The sequence below is a fragment of the Symphalangus syndactylus genome, chromosome 3, assembly GCF_028878055.3.
Source record: "Symphalangus syndactylus isolate Jambi chromosome 3, NHGRI_mSymSyn1-v2.1_pri, whole genome shotgun sequence".
In the NCBI taxonomy this organism is placed as follows: Eukaryota; Metazoa; Chordata; class Mammalia; order Primates; family Hylobatidae; genus Symphalangus; species Symphalangus syndactylus.
In genome coordinates this window covers 108,342,294-108,361,983 of record NC_072425.2, presented here as the reverse complement: position 1 = coordinate 108,361,983, position 19,690 = coordinate 108,342,294, and the positions used below count along the sequence as shown (strand labels likewise).

Below are 19,690 nucleotides of genomic sequence, written 5' to 3'. Positions count from 1 at the left end.
GTAGCTCTCTCAGGGGACCATTAGGTTCAGTTCGAGTCACTAAACTCTATTCCAGGCTGACAGCTCAAGTGTAGGGCTACCAAGGTGAATGAGCTGGTGCCTGCGCTTAAGAAGCTCCTGGTCCTAGTCAAGTGGTTTGGGCAGTTTGGCTGGGCTACCGAAGTAGAAGGTGAAAGGAGGGAAAGGGAAACCTTTGCAGTAGCAGCAATCTCTATTCCCAAACTGTCCATACCTAAATTAGTTAGAATGTGTCCCTAATTTTAGTCTCATTTCCACCCCTACCTCAGGTAATCTTGTTACTCAAATCCTCCTCCTCTCCTTCCATCAACGCCTCCTGCTGGGTGCCTAGCAGGTGGCAAGCACTAATTAGTGATGAGTAAGACCTCCTCATTGCCACAGGAGCTCATAAGTAGCAGGGAAGCCACACTGGCTTCTCCATCCTAAAGTGAACTGGGTATATGAAATGTCTATGCATTCCAGTCCTCTATGTAATTTACAGACTTTACATTATCATGGTTAATGGAAGACCTCTTCCACTTAAGAGGTCTGCATAACCATGATATTAATAGGACCCCTGCTCACAGTCCTAGTCAGGTTCCAACTGGATTAGGGACCTCTCTAATATTCTATCGAAAGCTACTGACCTAGAAAAACAAACAGAAAGTTCTATGTGTAATTTCAGGCAAATTCTTGGGTCCTCTGAAATCTGACTTATCCTGAGCTCCCCATCAGTCCATGGTTGCTAGCCTCCCTATAGGATCTTCTGAACATCAAGAGCTAAAGGGCAAGTGGAAGAAAGAGCTTGTCTGTAGAAAGGTTCCAACTGTCTCTAACAGCAAGAAACATCTCTAGAAAAGCTTTGCAAGGGCTGAATTCCCAAAGGACCGGAAAGCAGGGGCAAAATTTCTGAGCCTGAGTTCTCTTTTCCCAGAGTCCAAGAAGGAGAAAATTAGGTAGTGGCATTTAATCTCCAGGACATAGGAAAGAAGAGAAAAGAGCTGTGGGAATACACTCACAATACAGAGACATGTCTCTAGAGGATTATGTGAGAGGAAGCCCTTTCCTCACAGCTACACTGATGGCTTAAAGCTGGGAAGAGGGCGGAGAGAAGGAGAACGCCTTAGCCAAATGTGGGGGTGCGGGAGAATCTCAAGTTGGAAGTCTTAATACATTTTGTCCTATAGAAACATGGTTAAAAAAAGGTGTTTAAGTTCTATTATTGCTCTACTTCAGGAACAAGGTTGCCAGGTTGAGGGTTAATTAAAAAACCTTGTGTTAATAATATTGTTTCTGCAAGAAAATTTAATTGCCAAATAGTTTACTTATAAAATGAGCTTTTGGAATCACAACTTAGTCAAGAGTTGGATACTATGGTAGATTGGACAACTTTTAGTACATATTCCCTCTTTTCTCTCCCCTCTCACCATAGGGGGAGCATTCTTTCCTCCATTCAAGTTGGCCTTAGGCATGGAACTTGCTTTGGCCAATGGAACATGGGCAGAGTGGCGGGTACTTTTTCCAAGTATGGACCTTCAGGGGCATTGTATATTTCTGCTTGCCCTTCTGGAGCATCGATACCTTCTATCATGAGAAAAACACACCCCAGGGAGCTGCTGCCTCTCTGGCATGGGCCCCAGCATGAGACACATGGAGAAGACCTGTGCTTCACCCACAGGCAGAAGCAGATCTCAAAGGCTGTTAATTCAGGAGGTAAAGGAGACACTCATTACATTGGGTTTCAGACATTAAGAACAGCCCAGCAGGTACATTTTCTACCTATTGTTCTGGCCTCCAAGTACAGGAAATTATATATATGGTCGAGTATTATGAGTCTCAGAGCACAGAAGTCCTTATTTTCAGTGAGGTATTTTATATGTCCCTGGCACACTAAATACTTATTAAATAAATCAGCAACTAGAAGAAGTATTGCTATATAGTTCTTTTGGAAAAACATCTCCCCAAAGTTGTGGATGTTTAAGAAAAGGCACATTAAAATGACAAATTACTTAAAGTAGCATGAAACTGTAAGAAAGGAAACATAATATTTACTTCTAAAGAAATATATGTCAAAGTGAACTGAGAGGCTTCTAAAGCTGCATTGAAATAAACATTCAAAGATGGCAGATTTAAAAAAATGCGGATCAGAAAGACATTCCAGAATCAAAGCCACCAGCTGCTACAACTGTGAAAATGAAACCTCTGGAGGGACTGTTGCCTCCTGCCCCATGTGGCTGTGGCATGTGATGCCTATAGCAGCTTCTGAACTGATATTCGTGCCCGCCACCCAGTCTGGGCAGGGCAGGTGTCTCACTGGCACAGTGCAGATGAGCTTGACATCAGAAAAACTTACCAGAAGTAAGTCTTTGCCTAGTTCATCGATATCTGTTACAAACTTCTCAATTGGTTGGGCAGATTTTGAATGAAAAGCCTGCCTGGGAAGGGCAACATCTCTAGGCCAGTCATCTTCTCCTGGGAGTCCAATTACGCTACAAAAGAACCACACATGGACATAAGCATTAGCTACTATGCAGAAGCTGTTTTCTCATCAATTTCCAGAGAAAGGCAAAATCTAAGGGGGAGACATGGGGGACAGAGTCCCAGGAGACCTTCACTTTATGACTGGCAGGGTCTCTGTTTATCTCTGTCCTACTGCAATATGGTGGTCATGGGGTAGAGGGTAATCTCACAGAAGAATTGTAAAATTCAGTGGGAGGAGATAAGAGATTGCTCTGGTAGCAGACACTAAATGTAAGGGATGATGTAGAAATAGAAAATATATTACCAGGCAGTAAGCTCTGACTTAGTGACAAAGCAGGACTTACTGTATTCAGAGGAGACCCATACTGGTATATATCTTCCTTTATGTCCAAGAATGCTTTTTGTGTTTTGATCGAACACCCCAGTAATGACATGATTTTATGATGCTCATCCAACATCGTTTATTAACATATCAATTTGGTTGCATTTTTGGTTAAAGAGTAATTCCCTAAATATTAAATATATACATTAGAATCAGAAGGAAAAATGAGGCTAAAACATGCGTTAGTCCTGCATTATACAAACATGATTTTATAAAAGGGAGTCTGTGGTATTCCAAAGTGAGCAAACAGTAAATTAAAAGACTATTATTTATATTTCCCCTGAAAACCATTCTGGGATCAGAAATGTGGAAAGAACAGCAAGTGATAATAAGCACAGGCTTTGCAAATAGGCAGATTTGGGTTCAAATCCTGCACTTGCCACTTACTGGCAGGTAAGGATAAATTACTTAACATCTATGAACCTTAGTGTCTTTATGTATACAATGATAATAACTTACAGTTGTAATGAGGATCAGTTATACTTTATTTAAATTTATAGTAATATATAAATTTATAATTTATATAATTTATGTAATTTATATATCATAGCACAGCACCTGATATACATCACACACAGTCAATATCAATCAATACATTGCCGACTATTATTATAATTAGAAAATGTTATTAATCCAAGATGCATAGGAAATACATCACTACCACACTCAAAATATGAACTGCTTATATCTATGTATAACTTAAGATTCTTTAAAAAATTAATGGGTCAATGGACTTACATAACTTATACATTGTATAGATATTATTTATAGTTTACATATAGGTCGTAAGTAGGTTTGAACACAGAAAATCAGAGGATGCAGGGACTTCTTTCTCACACAGACTGTATAACTCTGAACCAAAAATAAAATCATAGTTTAGTGGACGGGGTACATAGCTATTCAAATACTGGAACAAATAATTTTAACTGCAGTTGGAAATTGTGCTGGCCCACATTAGGGTCTTCTGCTTGGCCTATACTTGTTGGGACTAAGGCCCAGGAAGAGGTGTTCTTATGAATGTACTTCCAGATTTCAGGAAGATGTGGTACAGGCCTCAATATCTGTAGCACTTTATTTCCCCTTCCCTCACCTACACAGAGCCCAAGCCATAGACTTCAGCTGGGAAGATACCCCTGTCATCACGGCTTCTCTGCCTGGGTGTCTGGGGAAGACACTGTAATTCTGCCTCTATCAGCCATACTGAGAGAGCTACATTATTGAGGCAAAGACAGATTCATGGACATATTTACTAGAAGCAATAAATAGAAATGACAACGAGCAATATATAGATTTGTTCAATAGTACAGCCTACAATAGAAGTAAAAAGAAAAAAACCAAAAATACCACTATTAATTATGAAAAGAAATGCACGTGTAAGTGTCTGGATACAATGGGACAGGGCAGAGGAGGGAATGAAGAATGCTTGTTAGAGAGCTTTAAAAATGTCCTGTCGAAGGGGAACATCACACTCTGGGGACTGTTGTGAGGTGGGGGGAGGGGGGAGGGACAGCATTAGGAGATATACCTAATGCTAAATGATGAGTTAATGGGTGCAGGAAATCAACATGGCACATGGATACATATGTAACAAACCTGCACATTGTGCACATGTACCCTAAAACCTAAAGTATAAAAAAAAAAAAAAAAAAAAAAGTCCCGTCATTCCTTTTTAGTTTTCAGGTCTATGTGTATCAATATTTTTGTGTATATTCACCAGTCAGCTAGAAATTGATTATATTAATAACTCCTAGAAATATTTAAAATCTTTTTATTTGTGGCTTTGAATGTATCTAGATCTAATTAAATCTTGCAAGTATATGATCAACTGAATGCCAAAAGCCTTCAGAGAAACAGCACATGTCTGTTTGTATGCGTGTACATATGCAAATAACTATATAATTTCATATAAAATTTTAAACAAACATATAACAATTTATGTATATAAAACTTTAAGTCTATCACCTCCTCTGATTCCTGTAACAATTTCCTAAGACATATAAGTCAGGTGTTATTAGTCTCATTTCATAGATGGGGAAATTGAGAATGAGGAATAAAATGAACTGCCAAAGTCACAGATAGCGGGCTCAGTCACAGAGTCCAGAGTGAGTTCCGTTCTCTCTGTTCCAATATTTTATTTCCATTTAGCTATGACATCATTCTTAAAAATGCTCTAAGATGTCACAGGCTAAAACTATTGTTTCACTTTTAATACTTGCTGTTACTTGAAGGCTTAAATCTTCCTAAACACAGAAATGTTTTTCCCTTTAAGAGTATGTGAACATGGGCCAGGTGGGGTGGCTGTAATCCCAGCAGTTTGGAAGGCCGAGACAAGCGGACCACTTGACCCCAGGAGTTCAAGACCAGCCTGGGCAACATGGTGAAACTCCGTCTCTATAAAAAATATAAAAATTAGCTGGTTGTGGTGTCCTGTGCCTGTAGTCCCAGCCACTTGGGAGGCTTAGATAGGAGGATTACTTGAGCTCGGGAGGCCAAGGCTTCAGAGAGCCAAGATCGCACCACTGTACTCCAGCCTGGATAACAGGGCAAGACCTTGTCTCCAAAGAAAAAAATAAAAAAGAGTATGTGAATATGGCTTTCCTTAAAAAAAATTTGGTTTCATGTCCAGAATGAACTTTTATGGCCCAAACATGTGTTGTGAAATTCTGATAGGTCCATTAAAAAAATGCTTGCATTTAATTCCACTATTTGGACAGCCGAATATAAGCCTTAAAAGTTGACATTTATACTGGCAAGCCCAACAGGGCACAAAATCTATAAATGGCAGTGATGGCGGAGACAGAAATATTTTTTCAAGTACTTCAGCAGTGACACTAGGGTGCAGCATTGTCCCTCTTCTCTGGCAAGGTAATGCATTCAGAGGAAACAGAACATAATTTTGATGAAACAATGCCAGAAACCACAAAGTAAAATCTAAAGGCACAAACCATAGAACTCTACAGCTTCTTTGCTGTTGGCAACCTACGATTGCCAGGACTTTGCCAAAAGTAGAACTGGCTTTTCTTTGGAAGCAGGTCAAACATGCCGGTCAAATATTCCTTCTGGTCCATTTCACCGGCCTCATGTACTAAGCGGGCACTAACAATGTTAACAAGATTGCAGACATCAGTGCTGGAGGTAGACACAACTGTCAGGTAGTATAAATAAGGGAAAGAAGGTGATGGCCTTCAAGTCCTGGCAAGCTGACTTCAGTCAAGATTCTCTTTCCTTTTAACAGAAGGTCATCAGTATGTCTGCTTTCCCTAGTTTCCTCTTTATGATCACATGCACACAAAATATATTCAACAGTCACGGGGAAAAATAGATGGGAGTTCATCATTGAGTGATTAAAGAACTTGCCATTCAGAAGCAGGGGTAACATGAAGGCTTTGTGTTGAATTTATCCACTGTACAGCGTGGTCAGCAGTAGGAGCAGTAGCATCAGCTGCCCTGGACTCAGGAAGCCCCCAGGCATAAAAAACTAGCAAATGTGATTCAGGCCTTAAAGCTACTATGTTCTGACTCAGCAGTAGCACTGGCATTAACAGAAGTCTGGCTGCTTCTAGTCACTAGAAGAACAAAATCAGGTTCCAGTTTTATTAACTGTTTTAAGTAGTCATGCTTGAGTAGACAGTGCTGATACGAAAATCTGTTCTTTAGGAGTGGTTTTTTTTTTTTTTTTTTTTTTGCAGTCTTACAGACTTCGAATTTCATAAAAATCACTGGGATTCCTATAAAATGTCACAGACCAAAGATCAGGGCTATTTTTGGTCTAGAACTCCCACTTTTTTCCTACTCCACTCCAATTCGGATGGGCCTTTCAAACACAAAAACCCAAAAAAGGAGGCCACACTGCATGCTTTGTGAGAAGAAGTGCCCCAGTTACATTCTAGAAACATGAATGCATACATGCATGAACATGCAGACATGAATGAAACTATGTAAATCGTCAACGAGCGATGTAACTGAAACCAAAGAATTTGAGCACAAGAAAGGATCTTATAGAGAATTTAAGTCAGAGTTTCATTTCTCAGATGAAGTTAAGGAACTAAAAGGTTAAATAATTAATGATAAACTCTAATAATAACAGTAATAGATAACTTTTTAAAGCGCTTACTATGTGCCAGGCACCGTGTAAGCCCTTCACGAGGTGTTTTAAATGACTTTCTCGAAGTTGCAGAGTTATTTTGCCAAAGACTTAGGGTTCTCATTTTCTATTTTGGTGCTCCAAAGGAAAACGAGATGCGTAGCATACCACCCTTCGCCCAGGAAAACAAAACAAAACAATGCAGAACCAACTGGGGTGACCAAGGATACTCAATGGGGACAGGAAGCTCACTGGACAAGGATGGGTACTTGATCACCAGGCGTCCCATCTCTGATGGTGGGTGCTTTTGAAATGACCACAAGCAGAAAATGTATTTGAACTAAAGAACTGGAGCTCAGCCACACGAAGAAAGAGGAGCAGCAAAAAGATCCACACAAGCAACATACAAGCTTCCAGAGCAGAGCAGTTAGGGCTCTGCATAAAATGGCACTTCTACCATGTCTCCACTCACCACACAAATAGTAACACTGTCTGCAGCAGCTGCTTGAAGTAAGAAAGACAAGAGATAAACACATGATATGCATGTCAGAAGAAAGTCACTGTAAATGTTTTAATGCTATGGACACTGGTGTAAAATTATAGTTATTACTTACTCCAAGATTTTTCCTAGTTGATCAACATCTGAACTTCCACGAAAAAGAGGCCTAAAAGAATAAAGACACATTTTAAATAAGAAATGTTCTCAGATTACATTTCAATCATATTTGCCATTATCATTGTTTCACAGGAAGCAAAATATTCTTTATAGGTTGGGAAGAAGTAAAAAAATGGAGACATTTTTCCTTTGGTAAGTGAAGGTTTTCCCTGCATTTCACGTATGGGTTAGGATCTCTCATGAATACCTGGTGGTAGATGAATTCCATGTTTTACAATCACAGGCATTCTGTTTCCAGTCATTCTAACAACAGTGCTACCGTCAAATTCAGTTCCAGGTTTCAAAGATCTGCTTAACTTCGTGATAAGGTGGAACATACCACCATCCTAGTCTCGAATCATGAATAGGTAGGATTCTTTGATATTTCTCAGAGCACTTTTTCCATACTACTCTGCTATCAGAGTACTTCCTCATGGGTCTCTCTCCTTTCATTTGTCCTCAATGCTGCAGTGAACCACCTCTGGGTCTATTTTTCTAATTATACCACTCTTCTTCCTCCCAATATTATGGCAGCTAACCATTACAAGTTCTAAATCTTAACTCTGGGCTTTAGAGGCAATTGTGTCTGCTTCGAACACACAGCCTTCCTCGTCTACGTTGAGCATTTAACTGGCAATTAAAAAAGGTCATTTTGTGACATTTCTGGCATTTCCCCAAGAAGATCAAGTAGCCCCTTGAGGGAGGAGACTTCTCTAGGTTTCCCTATAAATCCCGCCATAGAGCTTTACTCTGACAGATGCAGTTACTAAACATTTTATTTGATTTTGCATACACATATGGTACATAAATAAACATTCCCTGATTCCTTCCTCAACAAACGCCATAAACAGGTAATTTTCAACATTAATGTATTAAAATATTTGTAGTCTATTATCAGGTATCATATCTCTTTTTATATTATATATCAAATTATAGAGCCTTAAACTTGACCTCTTAAATATTTTCTGTGCACAATAAATGAACTCACTATATACGGCCATATATGGAGAATCCTGCAGTCATAGCATTTCAGTGGTTAGAACACACCTTAACGTTTCTCAACCATACTTTCTATTCATGTTACTATTCCTGAAAATAATTATTTCCAAATGCAGTGGAAAAGAATTTACTTATGGCAAGGTGATAGGCTGAATTTTTCCCCCCCAAATTCATGTTGAAGCCCAACTCCCAAGATCTCCGAATTTAACTGTATTTGGAGATAGAGCCTTTAAATAAGTAATTAAAATAAGATAGGGTGGGCCCTAATCAAATCTGACTGTTTTCCTTGTAAGAAGAAGCCATTTGGACACAAAGAGACATCAGGGGTGCACATGCACACAGAGAAATAAACATGTGAGAACCATGAGAAGGTAAGCCTAAAAGAGAGCCCTCAGAAGAAACCAAACCTGCTGACACCTTCATCTTGGACTTCCAGCCTCCAGAACTGTGAGAAAATAAGCTTCTGTTATTTAAGCAATCCAGTCTGGTATTTTGTTGTGGCAGTCCTATAAAACTAATATAAGCCACCTGCATATCACTAATGCAGCCAAATTCATAAAGAATCACGAAGTTGGGCTCTAAAAGACATCTTGACAGGTCTTAAAAGATGAGAAGGTGAGAAGTCCAAGTTTTTTTCTAAAACTTCCAAAAAAAGGCAAAAAATGGAATCTTAACAACTATAATTTATTGAGCACGAATGTTGTATCTGGCCTAGTGCCAAGTGCCCCAAACATAATCTCACTTGATTCTCACAAAAATTCCAGGAGAAATGTAGTAGTATAATCATCCCTATTTTCAGATGAGGAAACTGAGTACTGGAGATGTTACATGACTTAATTAAGGGCACAATATTCCCCTCTCCTTTTATTTCTTTTTAATTAACATGTTGATTTTTCAAGATTTTTTTTTGACTGGGGAAAGGGTCTGTTTGGCAATGGACTATCCTGGGAGTGAATCTCTATTTAGCTGTTTCTTCCTATATGATCTTAGGAAAGTCTCTTAATTTCTTTGACTTAGTTGCTTCATTTGTAAAATGGAAATAATGATACTTACCTCACAGGATCAACTAAGTGAGATTGTGAATATATCTCATCTACTAGAATGCCCAGCTTATAGCAGAGTTACAATTAAGTGGTAACTAAACACACACACACACACACACACACACACACACACACACACACACACAGAGACATCTCTCTTATTCCTGGCCAATATTATACCCAGATAATCACGTAAGGTATTTCACATAGTGAACTGGAAAGGAAGGAACCATTTGCCACCATGTGGTGAGGTCCAAGTCACATTTAAGTCTAACAGTCTTTCCTCTGGGGTCACTAAATATTGCTTACATGTTACAGCTCTTACAACTTTATCAAGAAAAGAATTTTCTAAAGGATGAATACCACATTTTTCAATAAGGATTAATTAATTCTGAATTGGCAATATCACTTCCTGTATGCAGTTTTGCAAAAAAAAAAAAAAACCTCACCAAGTATTTAAGTCTATCAGTGAGATAAATTTTCTCAGGTCAAATCACCAAGGGGACTAAGTTTCAGATTATATGCCTTTTTAAAAAAACAACTCAAAAATGCACAGATATCATTTGTAATCTCAGTAACAGTGGCAAACAACATTTAGAAGTTGGGTATGTTTTTTAACAGATGAGAAGTGTATACTGGTATGTCTGCTATAGAAAGGAAATGATTCACGCATAACAGGGGATGAAAGATTTCATTTAGTTACAATACTTTTATTGTACTCAAAAGACAAGGAAGTCATGGGTTAACCTATAGAACACCTTTGTAACCTGTATTTGACCTGCAGCTATGCTTTGACGGCTATTTTTCTTGATTAGTGGAAGAATTTTCCATGTTCATAAAGTGATCTTTCAAAAAAATATTACTGGAGAATATCTATTATTTTATACTCATTACCACATTCTATTCTAGAGTTGTTATCAGTTAAGTTAAAATTGTTAACTTATCACCTTACAATTACCACCTATTCAAATAACTGGATTAAGCAGAAAATCAATTAACTGATCTACTTAGTACACACTAATTGACTGATTACCCACTAAGTACATATGGCTGTAATTGGTGCTGGGAAATACTAAAAAATACATATATAAAAAATATAGATTATATTTTAAAGTATATAATTATAATGTATGTAATATACATATAATGTAATAGTCATATAATATACATATAATATGTATTTATACATTAATAACAGGAGACAAGGAGACAAGTTATACAAATGCAGAATCACCAAATAGAAGTTTACCTCATTTTACCAGTGGGAGACAGAAGTTGCGGTAATCATTTCATCTTAATAGAATGTTAGGAAGTGGTTTGATTAACTTACTTTTACAGATGGGAAGTAAAGTAACATCTAAGGAAACACAGATGAGTAAGTGGCTAAGCTGATCTGTCTGACTTCAATGAACAGCAATATAGAAAGAGTGTTTTAGAAAGACTAATTTGGCAGGGGTTTACTGAGTCAATAAGAAGGGATGAAAACCAAGCTAAGGAGGTCAACTGGGAAGTCAGTGTACAAGTAAGATGACAAGGGTCTCAACTAGGTGGGACAAGGAAATGGCTAGAGATGTAAAGACATTTAGAAGAAGATGATCAGAACTTGACGGAAGTCTGAACATGACTTGAAAGGAGAAGCATGATTTTAAGTTTGTATTATATTATTAGTAAAGTCTGGCAGAATGAGATAGATGGAGGTGGTGGGGAGAGGAGACTAGAAGGTAACTGATTTAGTTTTAAATATTTTCCTTGTATAATAAAATTATATAAAACATTTCACTGAAATTTGAGAATGAATAATATGCAAAAAAGGTACTTAGGCATACCTATGTATATACCCAAAAGCATTAACATACAGGTCCACATAAAAACTTGTACATGAATAATGTTCATAGCAGCATTATTCATAATAGCCAAAAAGTGGAAACAATCCTAACGTCCATCAACTGATAAATGGATAAACAGAATGTGGTATGGACTTACAATGGAATATCATTGAGTCATAAAAAGAATGATATACTGAGACAACATGGAGGACCCTTGAAACCATTATGCTCAGTAAAAGAAGCCAGTCACAAACGACCACACATAATATGATTCCATTTACATAGACAATGTAAATTTATAGGATCAGAAAGTAGACTAGTGGTTGCCTGGGACTAGGGGATTTGAGGGAACTGACTGTATACAGACTGAAGGTCTGTGCCCCTGAAAATTTCCTGTGTTGAAATCCTAATCCCTAAGGTAATGGCATTAGGAACTGGGGCCTTTGGGAGGTAATTATGTCATAAAAGGGATTAGTGCCCTCATAAGAGAGACCCTGGAAGGCTCCCTTGTCCCTTTTGCCATATGAAGACACAGCAAGATGATGATCATCAATGAATGAGGAAATGAACCCTCTCCAGATACTGGCTCTGACCTTGGACTTCCCAGCCTCCAGAACTGCGAGGAAGAACTTTTTGTTGTTTATAAGCCAATCCAGTTCATGGTATTTTGTTAGCAGCCCAAGCTGACTAAGACAGACTGCTAATGGGTATGGCGTTTCTTTTTGGGGAGATAAAAATGTTCTAAAATCGATTGTGGTGATAGTGGTACAACTCTGAATACGCTAAACTGAAAAAAACACTGAATTGTACTATTTATATTGGTGAATTGTGTGGTTATATCAATTATATTTTGATAGAGCTGTTAAAAAAGGTGGTTAGGAAATTATATTTCCAAGCAGACATTACAGATTCAGGAGGAGGGTAAAAAAACTGCTAAGAATTTGGAAGCCATCCACATACACACAAAAATAAATAAAAAAAAAAAACTGCTGGGAAAACTGTTAGGTCTACATATATGAAAGGCTTTAAGCATACGGTATTAAAGTATAGTGACAAACATTTTACCATATATTCAATCAAGTACGTGTCTGGAGACATGTGCTCCACAAGTTTTGATCATCTATTGTTATGATCTGAATCTTTCCAAACACCTGATTTATCAGATTAGGGTTAAATAATAAACCAAAAATACTTATGCATGCAAAAAAAAGGCACTGGTATGAAACTATTATCTTATGCTTCACTTTGGATGGTGAGATGATGAATGATTTGTTTTCTGCATTTTCTACTTTTCTATACTGCGTTTTATGAGTGTTAGTTTTAAAATCAGAAGGAAAAAACCCGACAACATTGCCTCTTGCCATATACTGCACGTATATGATCAGTTCACCTCACCTCTTCATTCCCTACTTTAATGCTAAGGCACTCTATTATATTCGTTTACGTGTTGATCTCTACACACAAACTGGAAGTTCTCTGAGGACAGGGCCAACCCTCACTTGATTCTGTATTCAGAGTACTTAATTTACTGCCCAGTTTGGCTTTAATTGGAACTCAATTAATACATGCTGAGTGGTTATTGCTCCCCCCTGCAAGAAGGCTTTCTGTTCCTTCTTTCCTTCAACTTCAGCTCCTCCTGTCTCAAAATTCACTTCCTTGGTTCATCTCTGGGAATTCAAGTGCAAGCAGGTGTATCTGCAGAGATATATATATATGATTAGATGTATACACACCAAGAGCCAACTCCAAATCCGATTTATACTGTTGTATCTGCTTATGCTTTAATCTGCCTGTGGCACCAGACAATATCTGCCTGCAAATAATGTGTATTTAAAAACTGGGGCTGGCTGACAATTATTCTTCTATATCCAAAACCTTGCGAAAACCTTCACAGAAGCAGCAAGAGGCAAGCAGGATAGGAACTTTGCCCTCCAGTGCTTGCTTCAGCCAGGTATGCAGGCTAGGGATGGTCTCCTTGGAAGACAAAGAAAGAGAAGTGTTGAGAAAAACTGTAGCAAAGGCAAAACAGTATAGGATTAAGGAGAGTGGGGAGGGGAAAGACGCACTTGAAGTAAAACTGGTCCAGAAAGGGAGAAGGGCTGGTGGGAAAGAGCACGGAAAAAAACAATTTAAAGCCCAAGTAATGAGAAGGAAAGACCGTGGCAAAAAGAAGAATCTGAGACGAAGTTCCGTCACAGAGACCGAGACTGATAGGAAAAAACCTCTGCCAGGGAAGGGAGGTGCCACTTACAGGAAAGACTTGTGTCTCTAACACAAGTTAGAGAGTGTGCTGGCATCACTGTCCATAGGAGGGACTATGAGTCTGGTAATTTCCTTAAAAATAAATAGCTGAATTAATTTTTCCTTGTTACCAGATGTGAATAATTTATTTATCCACAGAGGGCTCATATTTACTGGACTATGAGTAACTTCCTCTAGAGAGAGAGACAGAGAGAAAGAAAGAGAGGGAGGGCAGAGAGACAAACCCTACCATTTTTCAACTCAAAATTGAGGATTAAAATTAAACTAGAACTCACCAAACTACTACAGATGCCTGAAACATTACAAAACTCATAAATTAATATATTTACTGAGTCAATTTTACATATGACTAAAGTAAGACTAAGCGGTCATTGAGATGAAGTCATTTCTAATCACTATGACAAAAACTGAATGGGTATCTCTCATTTCCAATAAATAGTTATTTCTCTTAAATATTCAAATAATTTCATTTCTATTCTCCCAGTGTCATCTCTCCCTGCCTTAGTCTGCTCAGGCTGCAATAACAGAGTACTGCAAACTGGGTGGCTTAAACAACAGAAATTAATTTTTTTGTGGTTCTGGAGGGTAGAAAGCCTGAGATCAGGGTGCCAGCATGGTAACTCAACAATTTAGGGTTCTGGTAAGATTCCTCTTCCTGGCTTGTACCTGCCTTCTTGCTATGTACTCACGTGGCTAGAGAGAGGGTATGCTCTTTGGTGTCTCTTCTTATAATGGCACTAATCCAATCATGGGAGCCCCATCCTCATGACCTCATTTAACCCTAATAATCTCCCAAAAGCCGCATCTCCAAAGAGCATCACATTGGGGGTTAGGGCTTCAATGTAAGAATTTTGGGAGGGACACAAACATTTAGTCAGTAACACGTCCTTCCTCATATTAATGAATATAATATATCTTCCATAATTTTAAAATTAAAAAGCTGGGCTGGCACATTCTTGTCCACTATAGCAGCAACAAATGTGATTTGTCTTTCTGTGATTAGGATCCAACTCTTCATTTTATATACTTTTTGATATTTTTTTCTCGCCAAATTACATGATTTATTTATTTATTTATTTCCCTTCCAAAGCCTCCCTTATCTCTTGCTCTCCAATCACACTGTTCAGGGGGATGCTTAAGGCTGGGAAAGAAACGATGATGTATTTAGCACTTTCTAAGGGCTGGATTCCTAATGCATTATTGCATTTTAATTCTCACTCTAACCATGAAGTTAGGTGACTAGCAAGTACTGAATAACTTTGCAACTGAAAGAAAGTTTTAGAACCAGGAAAATAAATCTGAGTCAAACTTAGGAAGCTATAATTCGCAAGGGTAAAGACTTTATATTAGTATTATTAAAAAATTGGAGGCAAGTCAAGGATATGGTACCCCCATGGAATCACCCCTGTCACCATGGGCTTCTTTAATAGTCAGATATCGCAGGTTCAACACTCTGGGGAATACTGTCTTCTGTCTCTTCATATAACCACAGAGCTTGGATAACCCTTCTGCTCCCTTGTGGAAATTCTAGCTTTAATATTATAGTTTAAATTGAGCTTAGCATTGAAAAACTTTAATGACAACATGCTGGAAGGTCATTTGGAGCAAGGGTGATGGTGTGGTGTGGAGACAGAATAGATGATTAGAGACGATCAGGGACACCTGGCAAAATGAGTGCCACTGATTAATTAGTGAGGCTCTGATTATTAACTGGGCTCAGGGCTTATCAATTGCCTTCACTCTGCAGCAGAACTCTGAACTAGAGATATCACTCGACCAAATTAGAACCTCACCATACCACATAATAAACTTATTCTGTCTCACAACTCCCAGTCTTGCTTTATACTGTGCCTTCCTGGGAGAGAAGGAAAAGCTTTACCAGGGAATTCGTTCATGAGTAGGAACCTTAACGCTGTTGTTCTTCAATACCTGGTCATTTGGGTAGGAGAGGGCCCAGGAATAGGGTAACCAACGAGCCCAGTTTGCCTAAGATTGTCCCAGTTTCAGTACTGAAAATGCTGTGTCCTGGCAAACCTCTCTGTCCCAGGCAAACTGGGATGGTTGGTCACCCTATCCAGGAGACTCAGAGCAAGAGGCTGTAGAAGACAGAATTTTTTAAAAAAATTAAGTTCTTTGTTATTTCAGTGGGGCAGGCTGTTTAAAAAAAATCAAATGAGCATACCTCAAAACAATCAGAACGAAAGTGGTCCAGACAGACAGGTTTTATTCTCTTTTTTCCTAATAACTCATTGCTACTGTGTAATAAGGGACTACACCAGGGGGGAGTTCCCTCCTCATACCACAATTCAAGATGTTATTTCTCTCTTTCAGTAAATGACTTTGTAAAACTATACGCATCTTGCCTCTTTTGCAGGGAAAGAGCATTGCCTATGGTTAGGTCCACATGGTTAAATTAATAGTCTGCAGGAAGTGCTGGATCTGAGGAGGCAACCACAACTAGGGGGTCACTGGGGTGGAGCTACCTACACATACAGGATGACAAGGAGATTTCATCCAGTCCGGTTGGTAGCGATAGGCTGTAAGCTGGGTTGAGAATGATTCTGAAGTGCTATGCAGGTGGAGCAAGAGAGAGTGCTACATTAATCAGTTAACACACACCTCTGAAAATGAACTAGCTAAGTGAGTCAAGTTTTCTCTCATGATAGGCTGACTTCAAAGCAATATTGACACAAGAAATAAAAATTAGAAAATACAAAAGTAAGTCTGTCTAATAGAGACATTTCAACAGCAAATACTACATACATTACGGTAACTAAAATGTGGCTCTCAAAACCACTTCTTACTTTTAACCTCTGAATCCACTGGTTTTGTCTTCAATACAACATTTTTTTGCCAAAGGGAGTCTTATGGGCTCTGTTGTGGGTGTGTCTTTGAGTATATAATTATCATCACCTCTATGCTCACACACCTTTCTCTTGCAAAAACTCTAATATTGACATCAGCCGGATGTCAGTAAAATGACATCTTTCTGAGGCTGAAGGTTTTCATGTTGCCTTTGGGGGAAAATAATCACTAGACATTTTCTGAAATGGAAGTGTCTGTTGGCTGAAGTGGCTTCTTTAAAAAAAAAAAAAAGATTTGCTCAAAATGGAACCAAAAGTATCAGTCATAGAGCATTACAAATGATCTAAAAATATTCCCAAATTGGATTCAATCATTGGTTAAAAATAGTCCAAACACTGAAAGACTGATTTTCTCATTTTTTCCTTAAAAAATTATAATGTGCTCAACATATAAATAAGGGCTCTGGCCCTTGAATGTCAGTGATATTGTCTACCAGTGTCTAGTATTGTGAGTTTAGTGTGTTGATTAATCAACAAAAGCTAGCATTTATTTTATCAGAATAAAATTTTACTGGCCCAACAGCAAGTTTAACTTTTCCAAAAAGCTTATTTACTGAATTTATATTTTGAATGATTCATCATGGGTACTGTTAAAAATAACAAATTATTGCATGCCTATATCAAAACATCTCATGTACCCCATATATATCTATTATGTATCCACAAAAATTAAAAATAAAAAATTTAAAAAGTAACAGATTATCTTGATTATAAAATATACATGCATTGTAGAAAATTTGGAAAATAGAGTAAATAGATGAAAATAAATTACACAGCACCGCTTCCATTCTTTTCTCTTTTTATATACAAATGGATATGATGGTATCTCTAAAGATCTTCATTTTTTTTTTTTTTTTCCAAACAAGCTAAGATGGCACCAATCCCAGGGCAGGATCTCAGTCTTGACTATAGTCCTTAGTTTTGAACGAGTACAGGGTGACAAGAAAGTGCATAACAAAGCTATGACTGAAAAAAACTCAAACCTTGGTGAAGAAAAGAAATCAAGGACACATTAAAAAAACTATGGGTACACACATTTTCACCTACCTCTTAGTTTATATCTTATGGCAGAGAGCAGGAGTAATCTTTTCTTTTTCCTTTATGAATGGTAAAGACAACTGGTATCCTGTCTGAATATAATATGCCTATCCAGCACACTTTGGGTAGAATCCAATGATGTGTGATAACTCAACAATTTGGTACAGGAAACAGAGCCCACAACATTCCTCAGAAATTTCACAGACAATCTAGACAGAACAGACCTATTTGGATAGGGTTTTTTGTTCAGTAATATTTGAAGGATGCAATTTTTCACGGTGGACACATTGGGTTTGTGACAGATGCAAATTCAGATATGAATAAAACACAATTAAATGATTCAGATTCTTGAACTGTGCTTCCACAGACCTGATTTCTGCACGGGCCAAACAAAGGAAAGTTGGTGTTTGACAACTGTGGATGACTCATCAGAGGAAGTTCTTACCATGTGGATGTGCTTGTTGAAATAAAGCTGGTTAACAAAGCTAGCCTTTTTTTTTTTTCCCTCTGTGGGCCAGCAAGGGTTTCATTTTAGGAAATGGAAGTGTCAATGTGGACAAACTGTTCTGAAGTATTTATAGCATAATGTAATGTGTTAGTTGCCTTAAACTGCCTTTGGACAAAGAATATGTGAATGGAAAATAAGATCTGAACTTCTAATACTGTCTTGTGTCATCTGAACTGTATTATGAGTATAAAATGATTTAGCACTGTGATATGTACAGAGTGTGATAGGAATGTAGTGTAGCTACAGTGGGATGTGCTAGTGGCTTCCCAATTAATTTTAAGAGCTCTTTTATTCATTAAGGATATTACACCTTTGTCATATTCATTCATTTTCTCCAAGATTATCACGTGCTTTTTAACTTGGCAGTGTTTTTATTTTCTGATGAACAAAAGTTTTCAATTTTTATATAATCAAATATATTAGTATTTTTGTTTGTGACTTTTTAACGCTTTGAAAATATATCACCATCTAGGGTCACAAATACTTCTTATAGTTTATTCTTTCATGGTTTCACTTTTAATATTTAACCCTTTAAGCCATCTGTCATTTGCTCTGTGGTGAGGAACAGTGAGAATCTAATCAGGTTACCATTTTTCCCCCATGAAATTGACCAATTACCCTATTCTCATTTGTTGCATATGCCGTTCTGTCCTCCCAGATTTGTGATTTATGATAAATTGCATCACTTCCTAAATCAGGGTTTCAAGTCTCATTCTCTGTTCTGTTCCATTAATGTCTGTCACTTCTGCTGGTACCACATTATTTTTATTATTGTAGTTGCATAATATATTTTAGTGCTTGGTAGCAGGAGTTTCTCTTCATAACTTTTTTTTTTTTTTGGTAACAAAAAATTCTTGGCTATTTTCACCAGTTTAACTCTTCCAAATGCATTTCAGGAAATCCCACTGGAATTCTGACTGGAGTTGCATAAACCTATGAATTAATTTGGAAACCTTTTATATCCTTACAACTATTCAATCTTCTTGTTCAGGAAAATGGAATATTTAATAGATTTCTAATAATCAAATATTCTCTATATCTAGGAAACTCATTATTATGTATCTCAATCAAGTTTTATAGTTTTCTTGATACAGATTCCACACATTGACTTACATCCATCTACATTTTTGATTTTTATACTGGGAATGAGATGGAGCTGCTGCTAACTCTGGAGAAACTTACTGCTGATCTTTTATCTTTGGACATGATCCTGACTGTTCTCCTAAGTGATGGATTATCTTAGATTTGAAAAGTGTAGGAAGTAAAGGACAAGAGGGACATGTGGGGGGATGTAGTAGAGTCTGTTTTATATTCATAGTGAGAAGACTCTGAACCTCCCAGGAGGGCTCTAAAGGTTAAAAAACATGCAACCAAAAGCACCGAGGATCAGTAAAAAGAAATAATGTGCAGTGAGTGCTCAGAGGGATGACTCATTGCATTGGATCATCCTTGGGAAACCACCTACTAAGCAGAATTTAGCAGCTAAAGCGTTATTTTTGGTGCAGAGTTTATTGCTACTTCCTCTTGGGAAAAAAAGACTAATCCTAGCTC

General features: G+C 37.8%; 1 protein-coding gene across 3 annotated transcripts in view; it reads right to left on the bottom strand.

Annotated features, from left to right (window-relative positions):
- The window catches only part of CDK6 (cyclin dependent kinase 6), a 235,912-nt gene that overhangs the window by 10,681 nt on the left and 205,541 nt on the right, over positions 1–19,690 (bottom strand). For 2 of the 3 annotated variants that reach the window (XM_055272710.2, XM_063636345.1), the window contains 2 exons: positions 7,559–7,609; positions 2,351–2,486 (listed from right to left, as the gene is read on the bottom strand). In XM_055272710.2, coding sequence (XP_055128685.1) covers positions 2,351–2,486; positions 7,559–7,609 — 187 coding nt within the window. The remainder of the gene's footprint in view (positions 1–2,350; positions 2,487–7,558; positions 7,610–19,690) is intronic. The other variant, XM_063636344.1, reaches the window with a different exon arrangement.